Source organism: Rhincodon typus, chromosome 45 (genome assembly GCF_021869965.1).
Source record: "Rhincodon typus isolate 14 chromosome 45, sRhiTyp1.1, whole genome shotgun sequence".
NCBI classification, from domain to species: domain Eukaryota; kingdom Metazoa; phylum Chordata; class Chondrichthyes; order Orectolobiformes; family Rhincodontidae; genus Rhincodon; species Rhincodon typus.
In genome coordinates, this window is record NC_063376.1 from 6,703,325 (window position 1) to 6,727,315 (window position 23,991).

Consider the following 23,991-nt stretch of genomic DNA (forward strand, 5'->3'; position numbering starts at 1 on the left):
CTGCTGTGATCATCCAACTTCACACCTTGTTATCTCATATATCTAGCAGTTGTTAAGACATTTCAGTGATGTGGTGTTAGAATTCATCCTTGTTTCATTTAATTTCTCTTGTACATAGAAGCGTGATTTCTCGAAGAGGGTAAACACTGCGAAGAAGATGGCTGAAGAAGCTCAGAAAGTGAAAATACAGGTGTCTCAGAGGCCTTTATTGATTGTTAGCATTAAAGCTGGCAAAACTGCCTTCCTTTGCTCTTTTCGAGATACTTAAAGAAGTCTTCAGACTTAAATTTCACCTCATAAATGAGGAAGAATGGAAGGACTTAACCAAATTAGAGAGTGAGCCTTAAGGCAAAGCAAAATACTGTGCAAAATAAAAATAGAAAGTGCTGGAGAATCTCAGCAGGTCTAGCAGCATCTGCAGAGAAAGGAACAGAGTTAACGTTTCCAGTGGAATATGACTCCTCTTTGGAATATCTTCCGTACCTACCAAGTTTGTGTCTCCTACAAATGTGGGCAGATGTGGTTCAGGCCTCTCTTCTCCCTAAGCAGGCCCAAGGTAGCATTGGAAGAATGCAATGGCCAACTAGCCTGGTTAGAAAGCCTACCTGCATTCTCTGGGAAATTGGCCCAGCTCTCCACCTTGTGCCTATGCTGCCTCAGCCTCAGCCCCCTCATCTACCTTCTCTGCCCTTTCATACTCCCATTGTCCCATGATAACACCACGCACGCCCCATCAGGTCAGAACCCTGTGATCAATCCCTGCAGTAAAAGCACATCCAACTTAAAAGTGAGCATCTAATAACAATTTCTGAATTGTCAAACTGTTTGACACTGGACCGAACGTTCCCACCTGCTCACTTCTCTCCAGGTTCCTGAATCCCAGGGAGGCAATGGCCAGGGGGTGGTATAACGTTAGACTATTAATCCAGAAACTCAGCTAATATTCCAAAGACCCAGGTTCAAATCCCGCCAGTTAAATTCAGTAAAGAATCTGAATCTAATGATGACCGTGAAACCATTGTCAGTTATTAGGAAAAACCCATCTGGTTCACTAATGCCCTTTAGCAAAGGAAATCTGCCAGCCTTACCTGGTCTAGCCTATATGTGACTCCAGACCCTCGACAAGGTGGTTGACTCTTAACTGCCCTCTGGGGTAATTAGGGATGGCCAATGAATGCTGGCCCATCCAGAAACACTCATGAGTGAATAAAACAACCCCTAACCTGACAAGTTTTGTAAAAGCTTCTCCAATCTGACCAAAATACGATGGAACATGAAATACAAACGTCCTCTAGACTTGGTAATGGTCATCTTGATGTGATGGGCTTTGCATATGTGGGATTGCAACATGAGTTTAACCCACCCCATGGCAAGTTTACACGAGCTCTTTCTGGAAGAGATCCTGCTTCACAACCTCAGATTGTTTTCGGATGCAAAACTTTGGACCAGTGTTTGATTTTGAGAACACATCCCTGGTAATGAAGATATGGTGTTGCTTATGATGGAAGTGACGTGCAGTGTGGTACAGTTTTGTGTAACTTTGTTCACGGAGTACATCTGGGGCTGTATGTGTGTGTGTGTGTGTGGTGTTCATTTGAAACTGTGTGTATATGTATGTGCGTATCACGAATGCACTAAAGCACTCTTTCGCTTTTCTGAAATATTTTATTTGCAGGACCGAATATCCCAGTTTGGCTTTCTTGTCAGATATAAGGGAATTGAAGATGCCAAACTTTCCGAAGATAGTCCCAGTCAGGAATCGCTGGGTAACTAATTTCTCTGTGATATTGGACTGGTTCGTAATTTCTCCAATCCATTAGAACAACTTGAAGGTGCTATTTTCTTTGATGAATGAGTTCTTTACAAAATCAATTCCATTTGATAATGCACCGTTTTGATGTGAATTGCAGCTACATTCACATAGGCCCTCAGTGTTATTGACAGCAGGGAGAAATTCAAAATATAACAGAGACCATGGGGCAGAATTTTGTAGGCACCCTAGTCTGGGGTGCAGTGACGGAGGTGAACCCAATACCAGAAATGTAGAGACAGAAAATAGGAGCAGGAATAGGCCATTTAGTTACTCAAGGGGAGGCAATGGCCTAGCGGTATTATCGCTAGACTATTAATCCAGAGACCCAGCTGATGTTCTGGGGACCTGGGTTCAAATCCTGCCACAGCACATGGCGGAATTTGAATTCAATAAAAATATCTGGAATTAAGAATCTAATGATGACCATGAATCCATTGTCAATTGTCGGAAAAGCCCATCTGGTTCACTAATGTCCTTTAGGGAAGGCAACTACCATCCTTACCTGGTCTCACCTACATGTGACTCCAGACCCACAGCAATGTGGTTGACTCTCAACTGCCCTCTGGGCAATTAGGGATAGGCAATAAATGCTGGCCTGGCCAGCGACGCCCTCATCGCGTGAATGAATAAAGGAAAAAAAAAGCCTGCTGTGCCATTCTTGGCTGATCATCTAACTCAATAATAGCCTATTCGCATTTCCTCCCCTTATCCTGTGATCCATTTAGCTCCAAGTGCTGTGTCTAACTCCTTTAATGATTTTGCCTCAACTGCTTTCTGTGATTGCAAATTCCACAGGCTCAACATTCTCTGAGTGAATAAATTTCCTCTTAATGTCAGTCCTAATTGATTTATCCCTGCTTCTGAACTCTTCCCATCATCGGGATCATCATTACTGCATCTACCCTGTTGGAAACAGACCCTTTGGACCAACTCGTCCATGTCGATCAAGTTTCCTGCTAGAATTTTATGAGTCGTTGAAATTTGTCCTCATTCTTCTCAGCCGAAGCCCAGCTGGAGATTGGTCCTCAGTCCTTTTCTAGATGGTACTGCTGTGATTCATGTGTCTGTTGTAAGTGTATAGTGCAATGATATACTGTACAGTAAACTTTGAAATTATTGCTTTTGTTCCACAGAGGATCCCTGCATTGTTGAGGATGCAAAAAGACCAAAATCCAGGAACAAGGAAGAGTCTTGGAGTAAGGTGGGTCTCAGTAAAGTGTTCAGCCCAAGGAATCCCCAAGTTATTTTATCTAAGGCAATTATAAGAGCCTTGTGCATGTTTGGGCTATAACGCTTTGGAATAGATTTGTTTGGGCTAGGGGGAAGAAAAGATTTAGAATTTTAATTATTCATCACACTGCAATGATCTCTGCTAGAAAGTGCATATCAGGTGTGATTGCAAGAGTCCACAAGCTGTGGATACAACAACTGATTTCATTTATGTAGCACCTCTAGCCTCGGAAAATGTCCTTCACAACAGCAGCGTCAGTCACACCTTGATGACAGGCCACAAAAAACAGACATCAAGGCAGACAACCAAGTGCTTGCCCAAAGGTGCAGATTTTAAGGGAGTATCTTAAAAGGAGGAAAGAGAGATATGCAGAGGCAGAGAGGTTTAGGGAGGGGAATTCCAGAGCTTAGGATGTGAAGCAAAGGAAATAAGGAACTCCATGACAATAGAGTTAGAGTAGTTGTGGAAATCTTGGAGAGTTGCAGGGCTGGAGAAAACCACAGAAATGGAGAGGAGGCACGGGCAATGGGGAATTTGAACTGAAAGATGGAGACTTCAAGTATCAAGGCATTGCCAGACCAGGAATCAGGACAAAAACAAAGTTGCTGGAAAAGCTCAGCAGGTCTGGCAGCATCTGTGAAGAAAAAATCAAAGTTAACGTTTTGGGTCCGGTTACCCTTCGTCATAACAGGAATCAGGACAGGTCAGCAAGCACAGTGGAGATAAATGAACAGGGATGTGATGCATAGGACAGAAGATTTTTGGATGATATTTACAGAGGATGGTAGGTGGGAAGCTAAGTCAGGAGTCCAATGGAATGGTTCATCCTGGAGACAAAGGAGAGCAATACCAGTTAATGTCCACACTTGAAAACAGAACAGACAGCTATTTAGGTGTCGGCTAGTGACAACCCTCAAGCTGTACCCCTACAAGAGTCAGCCATTTCAAGACGGAGCGGGAAGGGCATTACGTTCTACCTACACCACATGGACTGCAGAAGTTCGAGAATCCAGATCACCAACAACTTCTCAAGATCAACTCGAGACAAGCAATAAATGCTGGCTCAGCCAGTGTTGCCCATATCCCATGACTGAGTCAAAGAAATGATTTTAAGGCTTTTCCATTCATGCGTGAACACATACGAAAGAAACACAAAGGGTGTGCAAACCAATTGAATGGAGGCAGTGGGGGTTAACTCCAGGACTATTCTTTGATGGAGCATCATCTTTATTACAATTCTTGTTGTTTCAATAATTCTGGCATTAGACATATAGTGATGACCAGAAGCAACTAGGGTGGTGTTGTGGGGTGGGGTAAAGTCTTATTTCATGGAGAGGTCGGATGGATTGAAGATTAAATAATGTTGGATACCTGGAAATAAGCAACATACTGTAATTTAACAAAAATAGCAATTGCTGGAAAAGCTCAGCAGGTCTGGCTGTATCTGTGGAGAGGAATCAGAGTTAACTGCATTCTGAAGAAGGGTCACTGGATCTGAAATATTAACTCTGATTTTTCTCCACAGGTGTTGCCAGACCTGCTGAGCTTTTCCAGCAATTTCTGTTTTTATTTTTGATTTCCAGCATCTGCAGTTCTTTTGGTTTTTAAACTGTAATTTAATGAAGGAGTTAGGATAGATTACATACAAAATAGTTGATTCTGGTGGCTTATGTAGAGTGTAATTAATACCCAGTAATCAGTTGCAATTTGCAATCTAGTCAAAGGTTTAGGCCTGTGAAATGCATAATGATTCTTTTAATAAATCACTGATATTTTAAATTTCATGTCCTTTTAAGGGAGGAGGCTCCTATTGTTTACACTAATATAAATGTGAGTAGGGGCTTTTAATCCACGTAGGCTAAGGGATTGGAATGGCAGTTAAGATAGAAAGATAGATTTTTGAACAGCAAAGGAATTAACGGTTGTGGTGAGTGATCGGGTGAGTGGAGCTGAGTCCACGATAAGATCAGCCATGATCTTATTGAATGGCAGAGCAGGCTCAGTGGGCCAGGTGGCTTACTTCTGATGCTATTTCTTATGCTCTTATGTTGTAAGACCCAAGTGGCACAAATACCACATAGTGGCATAGATTATAAGAGCAGGGAGGTTACATTGGAGCTGTGCAGAACTCTGGTTAGGTTACAGCCAGAGTACTGCGTGCAGTTCTGGCCGCCACACTATTGGAAGGAGTTGATTGCACTGGAGGGGATGGAGAGGAGATTCACCAGGATGTTGCCTGGGCTGGAGTAGTTTAGCTCGGGTTCTTTTCTTTAGAGCCGAGATGGCTGAGAGGGGACCGGATTGAGGTGTATACGATCATGAGGGGCATGGACAGGGTGGATAGGAAGCAGCAGTTCTCCTTAGTTGTAAGTTCAATAACAAGGGGGCATAATTTTAAAGTGAAAGGCAGGAAGTTTAGACAGGATTTGAGGAAAGAAATTTCACCCAAAGCGTGGTGGGAATGTGGAATGTACTGCCTTGAAGGGTAGTTGAGGCAGAAAACCTTGTAACCTTTAAAAACTACCAAGATGTAGTGTTTGTAACGAGGTCAGCCAAGAGGACCTCATAGAATGTAATTCCCTGATTGGGGCTGTTAATCTGGTCCAATCAGGGAGCCCTGACTGACAGATATAAACAAGAGTGTCAGAAAGGGTCTGTTCACTTTGAGACCTGGCTCTGAGGAAACCAGACCAGTGTCAAGTACTCTGTAAATAAAGGTTGTCTTGGTGACTGGATACCAGCCTCTGTGGAGTTATTACAGGATGTGCACTTGAAATGTCGTAACATTCAAGGCTATGGGCCAAGTGCAGGAAAGTGGGATTGGTGTAGCTTCAGAGTAGTTTTTTGTTAGAGCAGCTTTGCTGGGCTGAAGTGCCTCTTCTCTACTGTATGATTCCATGATATGGCTCACTTCTTGCACCATGGCTACCTACACTGTGCTGTTCGGGGCAGTTGAGACTTACCTTGAAGCCTCATAAATCTATGTGAATCCGAGATCACCTTTACAGAGGGAAATTTTTTGCAGCCTGCTTCTCCAGGCTCCGGCAAAAACCATTTGGGACACAGGCTGTTTACTCCTTGTTCATTCCCAATGACAAATCCCTATGCCCCACCTCCGAAACTTCTTGCGCTCTCACACAGCTCACCTGATTGGAGAATTCCAGACTTGGTTCTGGAGCTCCATGTCAGGTAAGCGACAAGCTGGTAGGATGCTATAGAGGTCCATCCATTAATGGACAGCCCACCAATCCGGTCACCCTCCCATCTAGGGAGTTGTACCGTGCCCTTCAATTGTCAGCATGGACACTGTTTGCCATGCTCCTGCACGCATTTGATGCACAATAATACTACAAGTTTATTTAAAAAATACCTAATATTTATACAGCACCGTCTCCCATTGTTAAAATGCCTCAAAGACGTTCAGACAATGAAGTACTTTTGGATTGGATTGTTCTGTCCCCCTCAATGAGCTAATAGGTCTGGTGCAATACTGAGCTCTTTACTATTTTAATATGCCAGGTTTAATCCCTGTCTCTGCTGAGCTAAACAGTCTGTCAGGGCAGTTCCTCTTTACATCAGTGCCTCTGGGCTGGGAGTGCAGCTGTAGAATTTGGTGGCGTTTCCACTCTCGATTTCTGTATAGCAACCTCTGCTGAAAGCAGGAGTCAGGGCAGGATCAGGCTGTCCAATTCAGCAACACAAAACAACCAATTTTTCAGGTTACAGAAATTGCTGGAGAAACTTAGCAGGTCCGGCAGCATCTGTGAAGGGAGAAACAGAGTTAACGTTTTGTGTCCAGCGACCCTTCTTCAGAACTGGCCTCTGGACTCGAAATTTAACTCTGCTGTCTCTCTCTCCACAGACGCTGCCAGACCTGCTGAGTTTCTCCAGCAATTTCTGTTCTTGTTTCAGATCTTCAGCATCCTCAGTTCGTTGTTTTATTTTACACTTTCCAAAGTCCAAACTCTTTACTCAGTCCAAAGATGTGCGGGTTAGGGTGCATTGGCCATGCTAAATTGCCTGTAGTATCCAAGGATGTGCAGGCTAGGTGGATTAACCATGGGAAATGCAGGGTTACAAATAGGTTAGGGGTTGGGTCTGGGTGGGCTACTCTTTGGAGGGGTCGGTGTAGACTTGAAGGGCTGAATGGTATGCTTCCACACTGGAGGGAATCTATGATTCTTTCAGTTCATATGCATTTGCATGAGGTATTTGAGACAGCCCAGTGCCTGTGGAATTGTACCCCAGCCAAGGTCAGCTAATTAAAAACTGTCTGGGAAGAAAGATGCAAATAACCTGCCACCAGCATCAAAGTTTGTATTTGCACGTGATAAAATTAATTTCTGCTACTTCTCAAGCTCCCTGACTAAAGGCAACTCCTCAGCGATTATAAACTGAACGACAGCAAAGTGCCATGATTTATTTTCCAAGTGGACAAATAAAGCTGAGAGTCCGATGCAGTGGGAAGAATGATGATCTGGAATTCTAAATGGTGAACGTTAAGCAAAATCTACTCAACTCAGCTCTGCTCAAACAGTTTAGAATTTTGGGATAGTAATCCTCAATCTGCTAGATGAGATCGCAGCTCTTCAAGGGCTTCTGAGCCATTGACTGCTGGATCAGATCCTAGAGGATTACAGAGATGTCTATAGAGGTTTTAGATGTCTTCCTGGTGAGTATCATCTCATCTCAAGGTGGACTCAGATTCCAATGCTGCATCTATTGAGGAGTGTTCTAACTGCCCTCAAATCCAACCTGAAAGACAAGATACAGGAACTGAAAAACTGTGAGTTTGCATAGATCGAAAGGATCTGAATAAACATTTGAAGCGATCTCATTATTTCATTTGATTTTTGATTGGATTTGACTTATTATTGTCACAGGTACCTAGGTGCAGTGAAAAGTTTTATTTTGTGTGCGGTACAGCAGCTCATACCATACCAAGTACATTAGGGTAATAGAACAGAGCGAGGAATACAATGTTACTGCTGCAGAGAAGGTGCACAAAGAGCAAGATCAACATTTAAATTTAAAGTTTGAGAGGTCCATTCAGAAGTCTGATAACAGCGGGGAAGATGATGTTCTTGAATCCTTTGGTACGTGTGTTTAAGCTTTTGTATCTGCTACCTGATGAAAGAGGTTGGAAGAGATTATAACTGAGCTGGGAGTGGTCTTTATTATCCTGTGACAATCATTGAAGATGTTTAGCTGCAACTTGCCAAGGTCTTTACTACCCTTGATTATAGAGGATGGTTTGTGGCAAATGAACCTGGATGAAAGCAGCAGTTTTTGCAGCAGTACCTACATCCTGGATTCTATTCGGGGAAGACAGATGGTTGCACAGATGGTTGTTCAGCATTTCCACTGCTCCAGAATAGTATCAATGTCAATAGCAAAATATAGTTAGCACGGAAACAGACCCTTTGGTCCAACCTGTCCGTGCCGAACATAATCCCAAACTGAGCTGGTCCCACCAGCCTGCTCCTGGCCCAAATCTCTCCAAACCTTTCCTATTTATATATTCATTCAGATATGTCTTAAATATTGTAATTGTACCCATATCCAACTTCATCAGGAAGTTCATTCCACACGTGAACCACCCTCTGTGTAAAAATTTTGCCTCATGTCTTTTTTAAATCTCTCTCCTCTCACCTTAAAAATATGCCCCCTAGTCTTGAAATTCCCCATCTGAGGGAAAAGACAACTACCATCAACTCTATCTATACCTGTCATTATTTTATAAACTTCTATCAGGTCACCTCTCAACCTCCTACACTCCAGTGAAAGAAGTCCCAGCCTATCCAGCAACATCCTGGTGAATCTTTTCTGAACCCTCTCCAGCTTAATAACACCCTTCCTATAACCAAGTGCCAGGAACTGGACGCAGTGCTCCAGAAGAGGCCTCACCAACGTCCTGTACAACCTCAACTTGACATCCCAACTCCTACACTCAAAGGACTGAGCAATGAAGGCAAGCGTGCCAAGCGCCTTTTTAACCATCTGTCTATATGTGATGCAAACTTTATAGAATTATGTACCTGCATCCCTAGGTGCCTCTGTTCCGCAACACTACCCAAGGCCCTACCATTAATTGTATAAGCCCTACCCTTGTTTGTTGCACCAAAATGCAATACCTCGCATTTATCCAGATTAAACACCGTCTGCCATTTTCAGCCCATTGACCCATTTGATCAAGATCCCTTTGTAATCTTAGAAAACCTTCTTCACTGTGTACAATGCCACCAATTTTGGTGTCTTCCGCAAACTTACTAACCATGCCTTCTACATTCTCATCCAAATCATTTATATAAATGGCAAACAAAAGAGGACCCAGAACCGATCCCTGTGGATCACCGCTGGTCACAGGCCTCCAGACCGAAAAGCAACCCTCTACCACTCCTCTCTATCTCCTACCATTAATGAATCTGAATGATCTGCTAGTCAACAGAATGTGGAGACACAGAGGAAAACACCATCACAGAGCACATTCAGAATATAGTGTAACTGCTAAGAGAGATCGCCAGATGAGCCTAAATCTGAACAGAAATAGATACAACTAAAGAGGCCAAGTGGTATTATCGCTGGACTATTAGCCCAGGGATCCAGGTAATGCTGTAAGGACATGGGTTCGAATCCTTCCAGGGCAGATGATGGAATTTGAATTCATTGAGAAAAGAAAATCTGGAATTAAGAGTCTAATGATGATTGTAAAACCATTTTCAACTGTTGAGAAAACCCATCTGGTTCACTAATGCCCTTTAGGGAAGGTAACTGCTATCCTTACCTGGTCTGGCCCACAGCAATGTATTTGATGCTTAACTGCCCTCTGGGCAATTAGGGATGGGCAACAGATGCTGGGCTAGCCAGCGACACACATCTGTGAATGAATTTTTGAAAAAAATGTTTTTTTTTCATGACCACCAACAATGGTTTCATCATCTAGCTTTTCTTTAAATTCTAGCCTTGATTAATTGACCTTTAACTCAACGCGATGGAGGCAATGGCCTAGTGGTATTATCGTTGGACTGTTAACCCAGAGATCCAGATAATGTTCTGGGGATGTGGGTTCAAATCCTGCCACAGCAGATGATGGAATTTGAATTCAATAAAATATCTGGAATTAAGAATCTAATGATGACCATGAATCCATTGTCGATTGTTGGAAAAACCCATCTGGTTCACTAATGCCCTTTAGGGAAGGAAACTGCCATCTTTACCTGGTCTGGCCTACATGTGACTCCAGACCCACAGCAATGTGGTTGACTCTTAACTGCCCTCTGGGGAATTAGGGATGGATGATAAATGCTACCTGGCCAGCGATGCCCTCATCCCGTGAATGAATTAAAAAACACCTGCTGAGGTGGGATTTGAACCGACATCACTGGATTGGTCAAGTGACATTACCACTTTGGCAACACCTCTTCTACCAAGCTGCCATATCATTGTCAGAGCTGAACACTATGGAGCTAGTCAGAGTGCCAACATTCTCTCAATAAAATGTTCAAAACAAAGTTCAGTCCACATGGCAAGTTGGGACCTGTGTTGAATAGTTGCCATCTTTATGATGTGGAGAATGTGAGCTACCAGGTATATTGTCACAACTTCAGACTATGTACAACTAGAGAACTTGTTAGTTCATTACTGATCAGGAAGATGTGATCCCACCATTGGCACAGAGACAGAACAACCATCAGTCTCAAAGGTCCACCATTCCACAGCAAAGGAAATGGATCAGCAATAATAGTTACCGCAGCAACAGCACTCACCATGAGAATGCCACTCCTTGGGTAAGGAAACAATGTCCTTGGAGCAGCAGATACCAGACCAACAGCCAATGACAACACACACACATACCATTAGGAGATCAGAATAAAGATTATATATGCAGAGACTGACAGAAGCAGAACTGTCTAAGGTGCTTTGTCAATGAATGACAATTTTCTTTGTGACCATGTGTACTGAGTAACTTGTTTAACTTGCAAATAATAGTATGTGTAATTTTTTTTATGAATGGGGGACACTTGGAGAAATGTAATTGTAGTTAGTATACAGACAGGCTTACCGTAGTCATGTAACCTGTACCGCTGATATAAATGCTTCTGCACAGAGTCCGGTGGCAGACATTAAACATCCATCACTTGAAAAAAGCATTAACCTGATGCATCCATTAACAAGCTGACCTAACTGCCTCCTACATTTCTACTAAAGAACAGGTGTTCCTTTCAAAGAAACATTTCAGGGATAATGTATGCGTATTCTGCCTTATCTATACATACACCGTTTCAATAGAGAAGATGGCTACTGGTTGGGAACCCGTGGAGCCTGGTCAGATCATGTGGAATCATTTATAGAAAGACTGTAATGTCTATATTTTAAGCTTTATTTTTTATTTTCCTAACTTATACCCTGTATATCTGCAATGTAGTGTAACTTTTTTCTTTATTTTCTCTTTTTTTTATACTTAAGATGACACCGTGTGTTGGTGACATTGTACACTGCACTCCTGTTCTTTTGTAGCTTAAGTACACGTGACAATAAACCTAGTTCTAATTCTAATAGAGATTGCTAATCATCATGATCGGAAATAGGGAATCTTGCCTCATTTTCCCCACACTCTTTCCCCTGCTACCCCAAAGCCATCTAATGCAATATGCAATTCATATCGACTCTGGCATAGTCCCGTTCTGTGCAGCTTTGCTACCCAAGGGATAAGCCAGTAAGTAGATTATCCCGAGTAGCATGTGGGGATTTTTAATTATGGGAACCTGTGGGAATTCATTTGATGATTTCCAATTGTGCTTCGCGTGGCTGTACTCGTTCCTTGAGATATAATTAAGGCTAAATGTAATCAGAAACATGACACATTAATATGTAAGAAATGCATGTCATTTTACGGCTTTAAATTTCAACTTTTGTTTATTTTCAAAATGTGTTTATTTCCAGGACTGTGCAGAGAAGGAGCCTGAAACCCATCAGCTGCGAGCCAGAAAGGGAAAAGAGAAGAATGGTATAATTTATATCGATATATTTACAACATAGTGAAAAACCCAGGTAAAGGGCCAATATGCTTAAGGTGGGACACAACCAAAGTTAGAAAGTTTAGGACAACATCAGATCAGGAAAGGCAGACACACACATACCCTCATGCATGCACACACACACACATGTGCACACACACACACTGTGCACCACATTGAACATCGAGTATAGGCGTTGGGATGTTGTGCTGTGGCTGTACAGGATGTTGGTGAGGCCATTTTTGGAACACTGCCTTCAATTCTGGTCTCCCTGTTATAGGAAAGACGTTATCAAACTGGAAAGGGTTCAGAATAGAATTACAAGGTTGTTGCCGCGACTGGAGGGTTTGAGCTATTCAGTGATGCTGAATAGGCTGGGGCTATTTTCCCTGGAGCATCGGAGACTGGGGGGGTGACCTTATAGAGGTTTATAAAATCATGAGGGGCATAGATAGGGTGAATAGCTAAGGTCTTTTCCTCAGGGTAGGGGAGTCCAAAACTAGACGGTATAGGTTTAAGGTGAGAGGAGAAAGATTTTAAAGGGACCTAAAGGGCAACTTTTTCACACAGAGGGTGGTGCATGTATGAATGAGCTGCCAGAGGAAGTGGTGGAGGCTGGTACAATTACAACATTTAAAAGGCACATGGAAGGGTGCATGGATAGGAAGGGTTTAGAGGGTATGGGCCAAATTCTGGCAAATGGGACTAGATTAATTTAGGATATCCAGTTAGCATGGATGGCTTGGACCAAAAGGTCTGCTTCTGTTCTGTATGACTCAATGAGTGTAGGCAGGGCTGCGGAGGAATGTGACAGGGATTTGGTTGGGTTGGGGGGGGTTCCGTACATACCTTCAAAGCAGTTTAGGAACCCACTATCACCTGGTGGTACTTGACTAAAATAAAACGAAGAGCTGTGGATGCTGGGAACTGAAGCAAAAACAAGAATTGCTGGAGAAACTCAGCAGGTCTGGCAGCATCTGTGGAGAGGGAAACAGAGTTAACGCTTTGCGTCCAATCCTCCATGAAGAAGGATCACTGGACTTGAAATGTTAACTCTGTTTCTGTCTTCACAGATGCTGAATTTCTCCAGTATTTTATGTTTTTGTTGGTGGTACTTCACATTGCTTGTTATCTATATGCAACTGAGCACCAAATCTAAGTTGATCCTCCTGTGTAGTTCTGAGGAGGCACTGCTTTCTTGCGAGTGTACTCCTTGGGTGAAGTATTAATCCAGGACACCACCTGGTCTCTCAGTTGGACATAATACATTCCACTCCATCCCTAATTGCCCTTGAACAGCATGTCTTGCTGAACCATTTCAGAAGGCAGTTATAGAGTCATACAACACGGAAACGCACCCTTTGGTCCAAATCATCTGTGCCGACCAGATATCCCAATCTAACTTAGTCCCATTTGCCAGCATTTGGCTCATGTCCCTCTAAACCCTTTCCTATGCATGTACCCATCCAGATGCCTTTTAAATGCAATTGTACCAGCCTCTACCATTTCTTCTGGCAGCTCATTCCAAATATGCATCACCCTGTGCGTGAAAAAGTTACCCCTTGAATCTATTTTGAACTCCCCCACCCTAGGAAAAAGACCTTGGCTATTCACCCTAACCATGCCCCTCATGATTTCATAAACCTTTATAAGGTCACCCCTCTGCTCTGATGCTCCAGGGATAAAAGCCCCAGCCTATTCAGCCTCTCCCTATGGCTCAAACTCTCCAACCCTGGCAACATCCTTGTAAATCTTTTCTGCTCCCTTTCATATTAACAACATGTTTCTTAGAGAAGGGCAACCAGAATTGTACACAGTATTTCAAAACTGATTTCACCAATGTCCTGTACAGCCACAACATGAAAACATTAAAGAGTCAATCGCATTGAGTTGGGTAAAAAATGGTTAGGGAAAAATTCACCTAGCTCACTGATGTCCTTTAAGGAGAGAAATCTGCTGTCGTTCCCAGTCTGGCCTACATGTGAGTCCAGATCTACAGCAACGAGGTTGGCTCTTAACTGTCCTCTGGGCCATTAGGGATGGGCAGTAAATACTAACATAGTCCATATCCTGTGAATGAATGCATTAAAAAAAAATGGGAGCTGTGGGAGGAACTACTCGTGTGGTGCACCAGAAGAATTACCCCATTATTAGAAACCCACAGCACGTTGATGAGTCACTTATCATTTTGCAACACAGGTGGTGTTCACCTCGCTGCTGGTCCAAGGAAACCGAGCAAACGGGAATCTCCAGCACATCTGGTAAGGAAGACGTTACCGAACAACTCCAAGTGGTTTAGAGACCCCACCTTGAAGAGGGACAGCAGTGGGGGCAATCAGGAAGGTGAGCCGTGTAGCAGTTACTTGTTGCAGCTTACGTACAGCACCCCGGAGTGAGGTGTAATAATGTGAGCCAGGCACACAGGAACCTTCCTCTTGCAAATTTGTAGGGAATCTGCTGAAAAACCTTGTCCTGTTCCTGTCATTGAAAGCCCCATGAAAACATACTCACAGACTCATACAGCATGAAAACAGACCCTTCAACCCAATTCATCCATGCCGTCCAAGTTTCCCAAACGAATCTAGGTCCACTTGCCTGCATTTGGCCCATATCCCACTAAACCTTGGGGTGGTGGGGTGGCTCAGTGGTTAGCACTGCTGCTTCACAGCGCCAGGGATCCAGGTTTGATTCCATCATCAGGCTGTGTGGAGGTTGCACATTGAATTGAGTTAGCTTTATTGTCACATGTACTCACAAGAGTACAGTGAAAAGTTCTCCCGGTTTCCTCCAGGTGCTCTGGCTTCCTCCCACAGTCCAAAGATGTGCAGGTTAGGGTGGATTGGCCATGGGAAACGCAGAGTTACAGGGATAAGGGTAGGGGGGTGGGTTAATGAAGTGCTTAACGGTATCCATGAGTGAAAACAATGTTACTACATGCATCGTTTTGTCACTTGTGGAACAGTGACAGTATCCCTACCCCTGGACTGGGAGGTCCGGGTTCAAGTCTCACCTGCTCCAGAGGTGTGTCTTTTTGGAAGGCAATGGTTTAGTGGTATTTTCACTCGAGTTTTTTTTCTTATTCATAAATGGAATGAGGGTTTCGCTGACCAGGCAGCATTTATTACCCATTCCTAATTGCCCAGAGGGTAAGGATGGAAGTTTCCTTCCCTAAAGGACATTAGTGAACCAGATGGGTTTTTCCAACAATCAACAATGGGTTCATGGTCATCTTTGGATCCTTAATTCCAGATATCAGATATCTTACTGGATTCAAATTCCCCATCTGCCGTAGCGGGATTCCAACCCGGGTCCCCAGAACTTTACTTGGGTCTCTGGATTAACAGTCCAGTGATAATACTACTAGGCCATTGCCTCCCTTTAAGAGCGTTAATCCAGAAACTCAGCTAATGTTCTGGGAACCCGGGTTCAAATCCCGTCACAGCAAATGGTGGAATTTGAATTCAATAAAGAAAAATCTGGCATTAAGAGTCTAATGATGACCATGAATCTATTGTCAATTGTTGGAAAAACCCATCTGGTTCATTAATGTCCTTTAGGGAAGGAAACTGCCATCCTTACCTGGTCTGGCCTACATGTGACTCCAGACCCACAGCAATGTGGATGACTCTTAGCTGCCCTCTGGGCAATTAGGGATGGGCAATAAATGCTGTAATAGCCGGTGCCACCCATATCCCTTGAGTGACTAAAAAAAAGAACAGGTTAATTAGAAAGATAGGTTGATTAATTTTTTAAAAAAGTATTAGGGGCAGGCATCAAATTGGTCTCCTCAGTAATTAGCTTAATCATGATCTAGCTGCGTTGAGATTTGAGCTTTTAAGGTTGTGCTGCATCTTTATTGACAAGCGATTCAAAATAACAGGAAAGCTTCTGCAAAGCATAGAGACCTGATTCGGGGATGTAAGCAGGGGCCTTGATTGACGGATAGAGCGGCGTTGGTCATGTGCTGAAGCAAAATGTTGCGTCAAAAATTCTGCCAGTGGAGAGTTTATGCTCACAGATATGTCTCAGGCCCATGAAAACTTGGCTCTCACGAGAATATAGTGTCGACATTTCAACAACACAGCCTGACCGGATCACTTTTCACACAGTAAGTGTAGTGATTGGAACCAGGCGCCTGCTGTGAAGGAGTCTCAGTTTCTTAACTTCCCCTGCATGGGGTCCATCGCACTCCCCATTTCTCACGATGTGAGGCAGTGTCCCTGCTCCTTGCAATACCCTCTGCACGTGTTTCCAGCTGTGCTGGTCCCTCCTGCTGTGAGGCGATCCCTCTGCTTGTGGCCTTCTCTGAGAAAGTCCTGTCTCTTACTGTTTGCTGAGTGGGTTGGAAGAGACGGAACTTAAACCTGCTGGGTGATTCATTTTCAACATTTACCTTTACAACAATTAAAAATGTGGCAGTAACTTTATGAGCCATTTCCTGTCTTAGTTTAGGAGAATCTAATGGAAATAGTTTGATGTTGTAATGAACCCTCCCAAACATTCTGTAATTTTAAAGAGCTAATATTTTAATTCCCTGTGTCAGCCTGACTGAATCTAACAGCCTTTTCTGGAAAAAAAATTGTGGGATGCAGGCGTTGCTGGATAATAGCCAGCATTTGTAGCCCAGTCCTAATTGTCCCTTGAACTGAGTGGCTTGCTCGGACATTTCAGAGGCATGTTAAGAGCCTGGACTCACGGGTAGGCCAGACTGGGTAAGGATGGAATATTTTCTTTCCCTGAAGAGCATTACAGCCTGGTGGGTTTGTACATCAATCACTGATGCCGTCACTGAGACGAGTTTCCCAAGCTCAAATTTTATTCGTTGAAAATTTAAATTCCACCACCTACCTTGGGTGGGAGTTGAACCCATGTCTCTGGAGCGTTAGCCTGGGCTGAAAGATTACCATTCCAGTCACATTAACGTGAGGCCAGCATATTCCCTTTGCGGGCTCTTAAGATTACTTTCACTTAAAGACATCAGATAGATCTTTATGTCAATCGATGATGGTTGTCATGGTCACCATTGTTGAGACCAGCTCTAGATATTCCAGATTTTATTTGCTGAATTTAAATACCACCAGTGATGGAACCCAGGGGATTAATCTGGGCCTCAGGACTACGAGTACAATGGTTTCACCATAATGCCACTCTATCATTTATAAACTCTGTTATCCATGAAACTGATGGTGCCTTGTGGTGGACTAGTTCTCCAAACAGAGGAGACAGAAAACAGTTTGAAATAACTGCTTAGAGGCCAGTGTCCTGTCACCAAGTCACCCTTTATTTTATGTGCACTGTACATGGGCTGTGACGAGCCAGCTCAAAGCCAGTCCCTAGACTGCAGAGACCATCTGAATCTCCAGTTTATATTGGTCAGACCGGGATCCCTGATTGGCCCAGGTTAACAACATCAATCAAGGATCTCGTAGTCACTGAGATCTACCTGGTCCTGGTTCCAATCACTACATAGCTGAATATTTTTACACAATTATTGCGAGTCAAGTTGCCAGTTTGAATGGTGTCCCTTTTAGCCTAGTGAATGTTGATGGAGGAATTTCTTCACCCAGAGGGTGGTGAATCTGTGGAATTCATTGCCACAGAGGGCTGTGGTGGCAAAGTCATTGAGTCTATTTTAGACATAGATAGGTTCTTGATTAGTGAGGGGGATCAAGGGTTACGGGGAGAAGGCAGGAGAATGGGGTTGAGAAACATATCAGCCATAATCGAATGATGAGTCAATGGGCTGAATGGCCTAATTCTGCTCCTGTATGTTACGGTCTTAAGAAAGTGAAGCTGTTTACAACGTGACCAATATATTGATCAGTGAGGTGATCTGGTGGAGTAGATAGCCTGCTCATTGTGGAACCCACCCCTGATTTTTGTTCAGTGAGAATGCTGAAATGAAACAAAAGCGGGAAATCTGGAATACAAGTAGAACGTCCTGGAGAAACTCAGCAGGTCCAGCATCATTCATGGAGAGAGAAACAAAGTTAATGTTCAAAGTCCCTGTGTTCTCAGTCATAGAATTGTGTAGTATAGAGGAAGGCCCCTGTGCTGACCTATCTACACTAGTCCCACTTCCTTGCTGTAGGCCCATAACCTTGAATGTTATGACGCTTCAAATGCTCATCCAAGTACTTTTTAAAAGTTGTACCTCTATGCTTTGACGCAGAGTTAGCATTGGAACAATGGACTAAATGGCCTCCTAGGCTTAAATATCACTTACTTGTCAATAGAGCCAAGATGACCATTCCTTAAGGACTGCATATCTGTGCTTGCTCTCCAAAGTAGTGATTCACCAAGTGGCACTCCCTGGTCTTCTCCCTGTAACCTTGTCCATTCTTCCCTTTCTGAAGATAATCCACTTGCATCTTGAAAGCCTCGATTAAAACTGCCCCCGCCAAATTCTCAGGCATTCCAGATCCTAGCAACTCGCTATGTTGAAAAGTTTATCCTCATGTCGTCTCATCACAAAAGGGAAGGCAACGGCCTAGTGGTATTATTGCTGGACTATTTACCCAGACACCCAGCTAATGTTCTGGGGACTCAGGTTCGAAATCTGCCACAGCAGATGGTAGAATTTGAATTCAAAAAAGATCTGGAATTAAGAGTGTGAAGATGATGATGAAACCCATCTGATTCACTAATGTCCGTTAGGGAAGGAAAATGCCATCCTTACCTGGTTGGCCTACATGTGACTTCAGACCCAAATGTGGTTGACTCTTAACTGCCCTCTGAGGATGAGCGATAAATACTAGCATGGCCCCCTCATTCCATGAAAGAATAAAATAAAATTCATCACTTCTTTTGACAATAGCTGTCCGATATTGCTGTAAAAGGCAGAGTTGAAGTATTTGTAACATAAAACAGTTTATTTTAGAAAGCGATTGACTAGAATGTTCTTTTTGCTCCTCTGCTTATTTTTGATTAACATTTCTGGAGTGTTTTGGGTTAGCCTGAGTGCTGATGATGTAATAGGTGGAAACGGCTGGGAGCAATTATTGAATATGAGAATGTGCGAAGGAGACTGAGTGTCATCAGTCAGAGAGTGAAAATTGGGTGTGAACAAAGGCAATTCTGTCTTCCTGCTGTAATAAACACCCATTAATCTCGAGATTTGAAGTCACCCAAGAAATTGAGAGACTTTAGATGTAAAAGCTGTGAGTTTGTCTCCTGCACTGCCTGTCACTTTCAACATGCTTTCCAGTACAGGGAGGTTCATCTGCTTCAGGTAAGGCTGTGTTGAAAGTGAACGAGTTGAGGAGCAGGGTAACAGTCACTGCCTTCCTCCTATCTTCATTCACCGACCCTTGTAATGCAGTGTGTTAACTAACTTCATTGCTTGAAATAGTACATTCCTTCTTCCCCTTCTGAATTAACTTTTCCTGGAGTTGTAATCCTGGAAATTGAATCTTTGATATAACATGCAAATATTAAACATTTCCATCTTTCTGCTATTTTAATGGAGATGCTACCTTGTTGATAATGTTGATTTTGCTTTGCGCCCTTCCTGTATAGTTGTAACCTTGTATGCCTCGCTCTGTCTAAGCACCCAATGATTTTTTGTCTTTGTTGCTATGATCTGCCTGTACTGCTTGCAAAACAGAACTTTTCACTGTACGTAGGTACATGTGACTACAATAAATAAATCAAAATTAATTCTCAGCATTTTTAAGGCCAAAATTAAAATATAGACCAGAGGAGATGGTAGTGTAGTGACTGGCCCAGGCAAATGCTCTGGGAACGTGTGTTCATATCCCACCGCGGCAGTTGGTGGAATCATAGAATCCCCACTGTATAGGAAGAGGCTATTTGGCTTATTGAGTCATCACTGACACGCCGAAAAGCATCCACCCAGACCCACCCTATCCCTGTAACCCTGCATTTCCCACAGCTAATCTACCTAGCGTACGCATCCCTGCACACTAGGGGCAATTTAGCATGGCCAATCCACCCTAACCTGCACACCTTTGGACTGTGGGAGGAAACCGGAGCACCCGGAGGAAACCCACACAGACACGGGGAGAACGTGCGAACGCACAGATACAGCCGCCCGAGTGTGGAATCGAACCCGGGTCCCTCGCTCTGTGAGACAGCAGTGCTAACTGCATGGGCTTTAAATTCAGTTCATGAATCTCAAATTTAAATCCAGTCTCGGTTCTGTGGACCATAACAACCATCACCGATTGTTGTAAAATCCCCAACTGGTTCACTCTTGCCCTTTAGGGAATGAAATCTTCTGTCCTCACCCGGTCTGGCCTACATTGACTCGATTGTCGTTGGCTCTCAACTGCCCTCAGAAGTGGCTGAACAAGCCACTCAGTTTAAGGTAAATTAAGGATGGGTAATGACTGCTGGTCTTGTCAGATATGCCCTCATCCCCAGGAAGGAATAAAGAAAAATTAGATCCACGTATGTTAAGAGCTGAAGCATTATTTCACACAGCTTAATTTTCAACAATAGTCATTTACAAAATCTTCCTAATTGATTCAGCGATTGTGTAATTGAAATTACTCACATGCAATGCCCCCTGAGTGACTGATTGTTTTCTGGGAGGTAATTCTACAGTTCTGGTGACTCACCTGATGTGTGTGAATCTGTGCAGAGAGTGTAGCTGATCATCGACAGCATCGTTTGGAAAAGCCAAGTCCTGTCCTTACATAATGACCTCATGTGCAAAACAGTGGCAGAGCCTTCTCTCCTGCCTACTGATGCATTTTAATGACAGCAGTCATTAAATAATGGGTGGAAGCAGATATCATTGAGGACTGTTTTTATTCTTGTCTGGGAATGCTGAAGACAATTGTGGCAGTCTATCTGGAATCAGCATTTGCTGAGAGCTGGACTTTGTGCCCATTTTAGGTGGTAGGAACATCAACAGCAGGAGCAGAAAATTCAACCTCATAAGCCATTCTGTTAGATCTTGGGTGATCTGTCCCTCAGCTCCACACCCCTTACAAACAGTAATATATTTATCAATTTTGAGATGTTCAGTTGATTCTTACCTAGCTGCAACAGAGTTTCCAAAGAGATTTCTAGATTACTGCTATCTTTTGTCTGACAAAGCGTTTCCTGATACCAACAACACATTCCAGTCATATAACATCCAGAATGTAAGAGTTCAAAAAGCACTTGGTGGCTCAGTGGTTAGCACTGCTGCCTCACAGCACCAGGGACCTGGGTTTGATTCCACCCTCGGGTGACTGTCTGTGTGGAGTTTGCACATTCTCCCCGTGTCTGCATGGGTTTCCTCCGGGTGCTCCCGTTTCTTCCCATAGTCGAAAGATGTGTAGGCTAGGTGGGTTAGCCATGGGAAATGCAGGGTTATAGGATGGGTAGGGTGATGGGTGGGATAATCTTAGGACGGTCAGTGTGGACTCAATGGGCTGAATGGCCTGTTTCCACATTGTAGGGATTCTATGATTAGCTGTTAAGGCATAAAAGCTAGAGACAGGTCTTTCAGAGTGACATTCAGAAATATCACCTGACTCAAACAAATGTCAAACTCTTTTGCAAACAGCAGTCAGTGTGAGCTCACAGGATGATTTTAAATCTGATAATTCTTTTGTTAAGGAATATTGGGCAAAGGTAGTGTTTGGAGTTAGGTCACAGATCAACCACGGCAAAGCATTTGAGAAGGCTGAATAGCCCCTTCAGATCTTACGCTTCTAAAACTTCCCCAGGAGCTCAAACCAGTATTATCAAGCAAAATTTGGCACTGAGCTACAGGCAGGTGACCAAATGTGGGGTCAAAAGTAGATTTTAAAGCCCGTGTCGTAGAGTAATAAAGTTGAACAGCACAGAAACAGTCCCTTTGGTCCAATTCGTCCATGCCTAAAATTCTAAATTAATCTGGTCCCATCTGTCCATATTTGGCCCATTTCCCTTGAAACCCTTCCTATTTATGTACCCATCCAGATGCCTTTTAAATGTTAGCCATGATGTGGAGGTGACATTGTTGGACTGGGATGGACAAGATCAGAAATCACACACCACCAGGTTATAGTCCAACAGGTTTATTTGACAACACAAGCTTTTGGAGCCTCAATCCTTCTTCAGGTGTTAGCGAGAGAGGGATTATCAAACACAGAATTTATAAGTAAAAGATCAAAGGTTCACACCATTGATGAGGATGTACTAAACAAACCTGAGATGCTGTTAAATCTTTAGTCAGTTAGAAAGTTTTAATTGATTAATATGTATATACAAATCCCCGAATTCCTTTCAAGTCACAGTCCTGAGAGAACTAAAGGTTTTATCATTATAAAGGAGAAGTGACGTTTTAGGTCAGACAATGCATGTTAGGTGTGAGACCTTGTTTAGAATTTGTTTGTGTTTTAGTTTGGAGTCAGACTGGTTTTATTTCCAAAGTAGGAATTTATAAAATGCCATATTGACTGACTGTATATAAATTGAGTGCTTTTTGAACAAAATAAAATGTATCTGCAAATACAAATTCACGTGTGTGTGTGTGTGTGTGTGTGTGTGTGTGTGTGTGTGTGAGAGAAGAGAGACCCCCTCTCTCATGCACACACACACATACATTCTCCCCTCCTCTCTCTCTTTCTCTCTCACACACACACACACACACACTAACCCCCTCAGAGATAGTAAGAACTGCCGATGCTGGAGTCAGAGATAACACAGTGTGGAGCAGCAGGCCAGGCAGCATCAGGGGAGCAGGAAAGTTGACGTTTCGGGTTGGGACCCTTCTTCAGAAATGGGGAGGCGGAAGGGAGCTCAGAAATAAATAGAGAGAGGAGGGGTGGGGCTGGGGAAAGTAGGTGGGATGGTGATAGGTGAGAGAAAAGATGGACAGGTTGTGTCAGGTCAAGGAAGGTAGATTCTCTCTCCCACCCTCACAACATTATAGAATCCCTATGACATCCCTTCAGCCCAACAAGTCCACACCAACCCATCCCCATATAACCCACCTAATCTCCACACTACTGGGCAATTTAGCACAGCCAATCCACCCTAGCCTGCACATCTTTGGACCGTGGGAGGAAACCAGAGCACCCAGAGGAAACCCACACAGACACAGGGAGAATGTGCTAACTCCACACAGACAGTCACCTGAGGGTGGAATTGAACCCAGGTCCCTGGTGCCGTGAGGCAGCAGTGCTAACCACTGAGCCACCATGCCGCCCCTATCTATGGGGTGAATTTGTATTTGCAGATACATTTTGTTTTGTTCAAAAAGCACACAATTTATATACAGTCAGTCAATATGGCATTTTATAAGTTTCTACTTTGGAAGTACAACGAGAAGGGACTTGAGATGGTATGGGCACACTCATCTGACATGGACAGTCATATTGCGAGAAGGATGTTGGAGTGGGTTGTACCAGGAAGGGGAAAGCGAGGAAGACCACGAAGGAGAAGTGTGGACATGGTCCGAGAGGATCTGGAGGAGGACCTCCAGGGAATATATGCCCAAAACCGGGAGAAATGGAGGAGTGCCATTGTGAACAACTGCTCCAGCTGCCGGCAGAAGCAAGAGCGAAAATGAAGAGGGAGATAAACCATTTTCACGTTGGCAAATGGAGACCGAAAGAACTGTGGTTGCTGTAAATGCTGCCAGACCTACTGAGCTTTTCCAGCAACTACTGTTTTTGTACCAAATGGAGAATCACATGGAATGAGATCTGGGGGCTTGGCTTTTACCATCCGTACGAATGATTTGAATGGAGTGGACTGCAATGCAGTCAGTTCTGCAGATCGGTGAAAGATGGGTAAGGAAGAAAGTTGTGACAAAGATTTGTTTTTTTTTTGCCACAACAGTGAGGCTCTCAGCCCTGGAGAAATTGGCTGACCTGTCCGAAAACTGGAGTTTCTACCCTGGAGAACTGGAAGGACGTACTTGCAATGGGGACAACTTAAAGATGGTTCACTTGGCTAATTCCCAGGATGAAAACCAAAGGTGCTGG

The 23,991-nt window shown here is 43.5% G+C and overlaps 1 protein-coding gene across 1 annotated transcript in view; it reads left to right on the forward strand.

Moving 5' to 3' along the window:
- LOC109935863 overlaps nucleotides 1-23,991 on the forward strand; it is a 111,755-nt gene that overhangs the window by 81,647 nt on the left and 6,117 nt on the right. Inside the window, exons 13-17 of the mRNA XM_048620041.1 lie at nucleotides 119-190; nucleotides 1,676-1,766; nucleotides 2,947-3,014; nucleotides 11,988-12,051; nucleotides 14,261-14,404. Of these exons, the coding sequence (XP_048475998.1) occupies nucleotides 119-190; nucleotides 1,676-1,766; nucleotides 2,947-3,014; nucleotides 11,988-12,051; nucleotides 14,261-14,404 (439 nt within the window). The remainder of the gene's footprint in view (nucleotides 1-118; nucleotides 191-1,675; nucleotides 1,767-2,946; nucleotides 3,015-11,987; nucleotides 12,052-14,260; nucleotides 14,405-23,991) is intronic.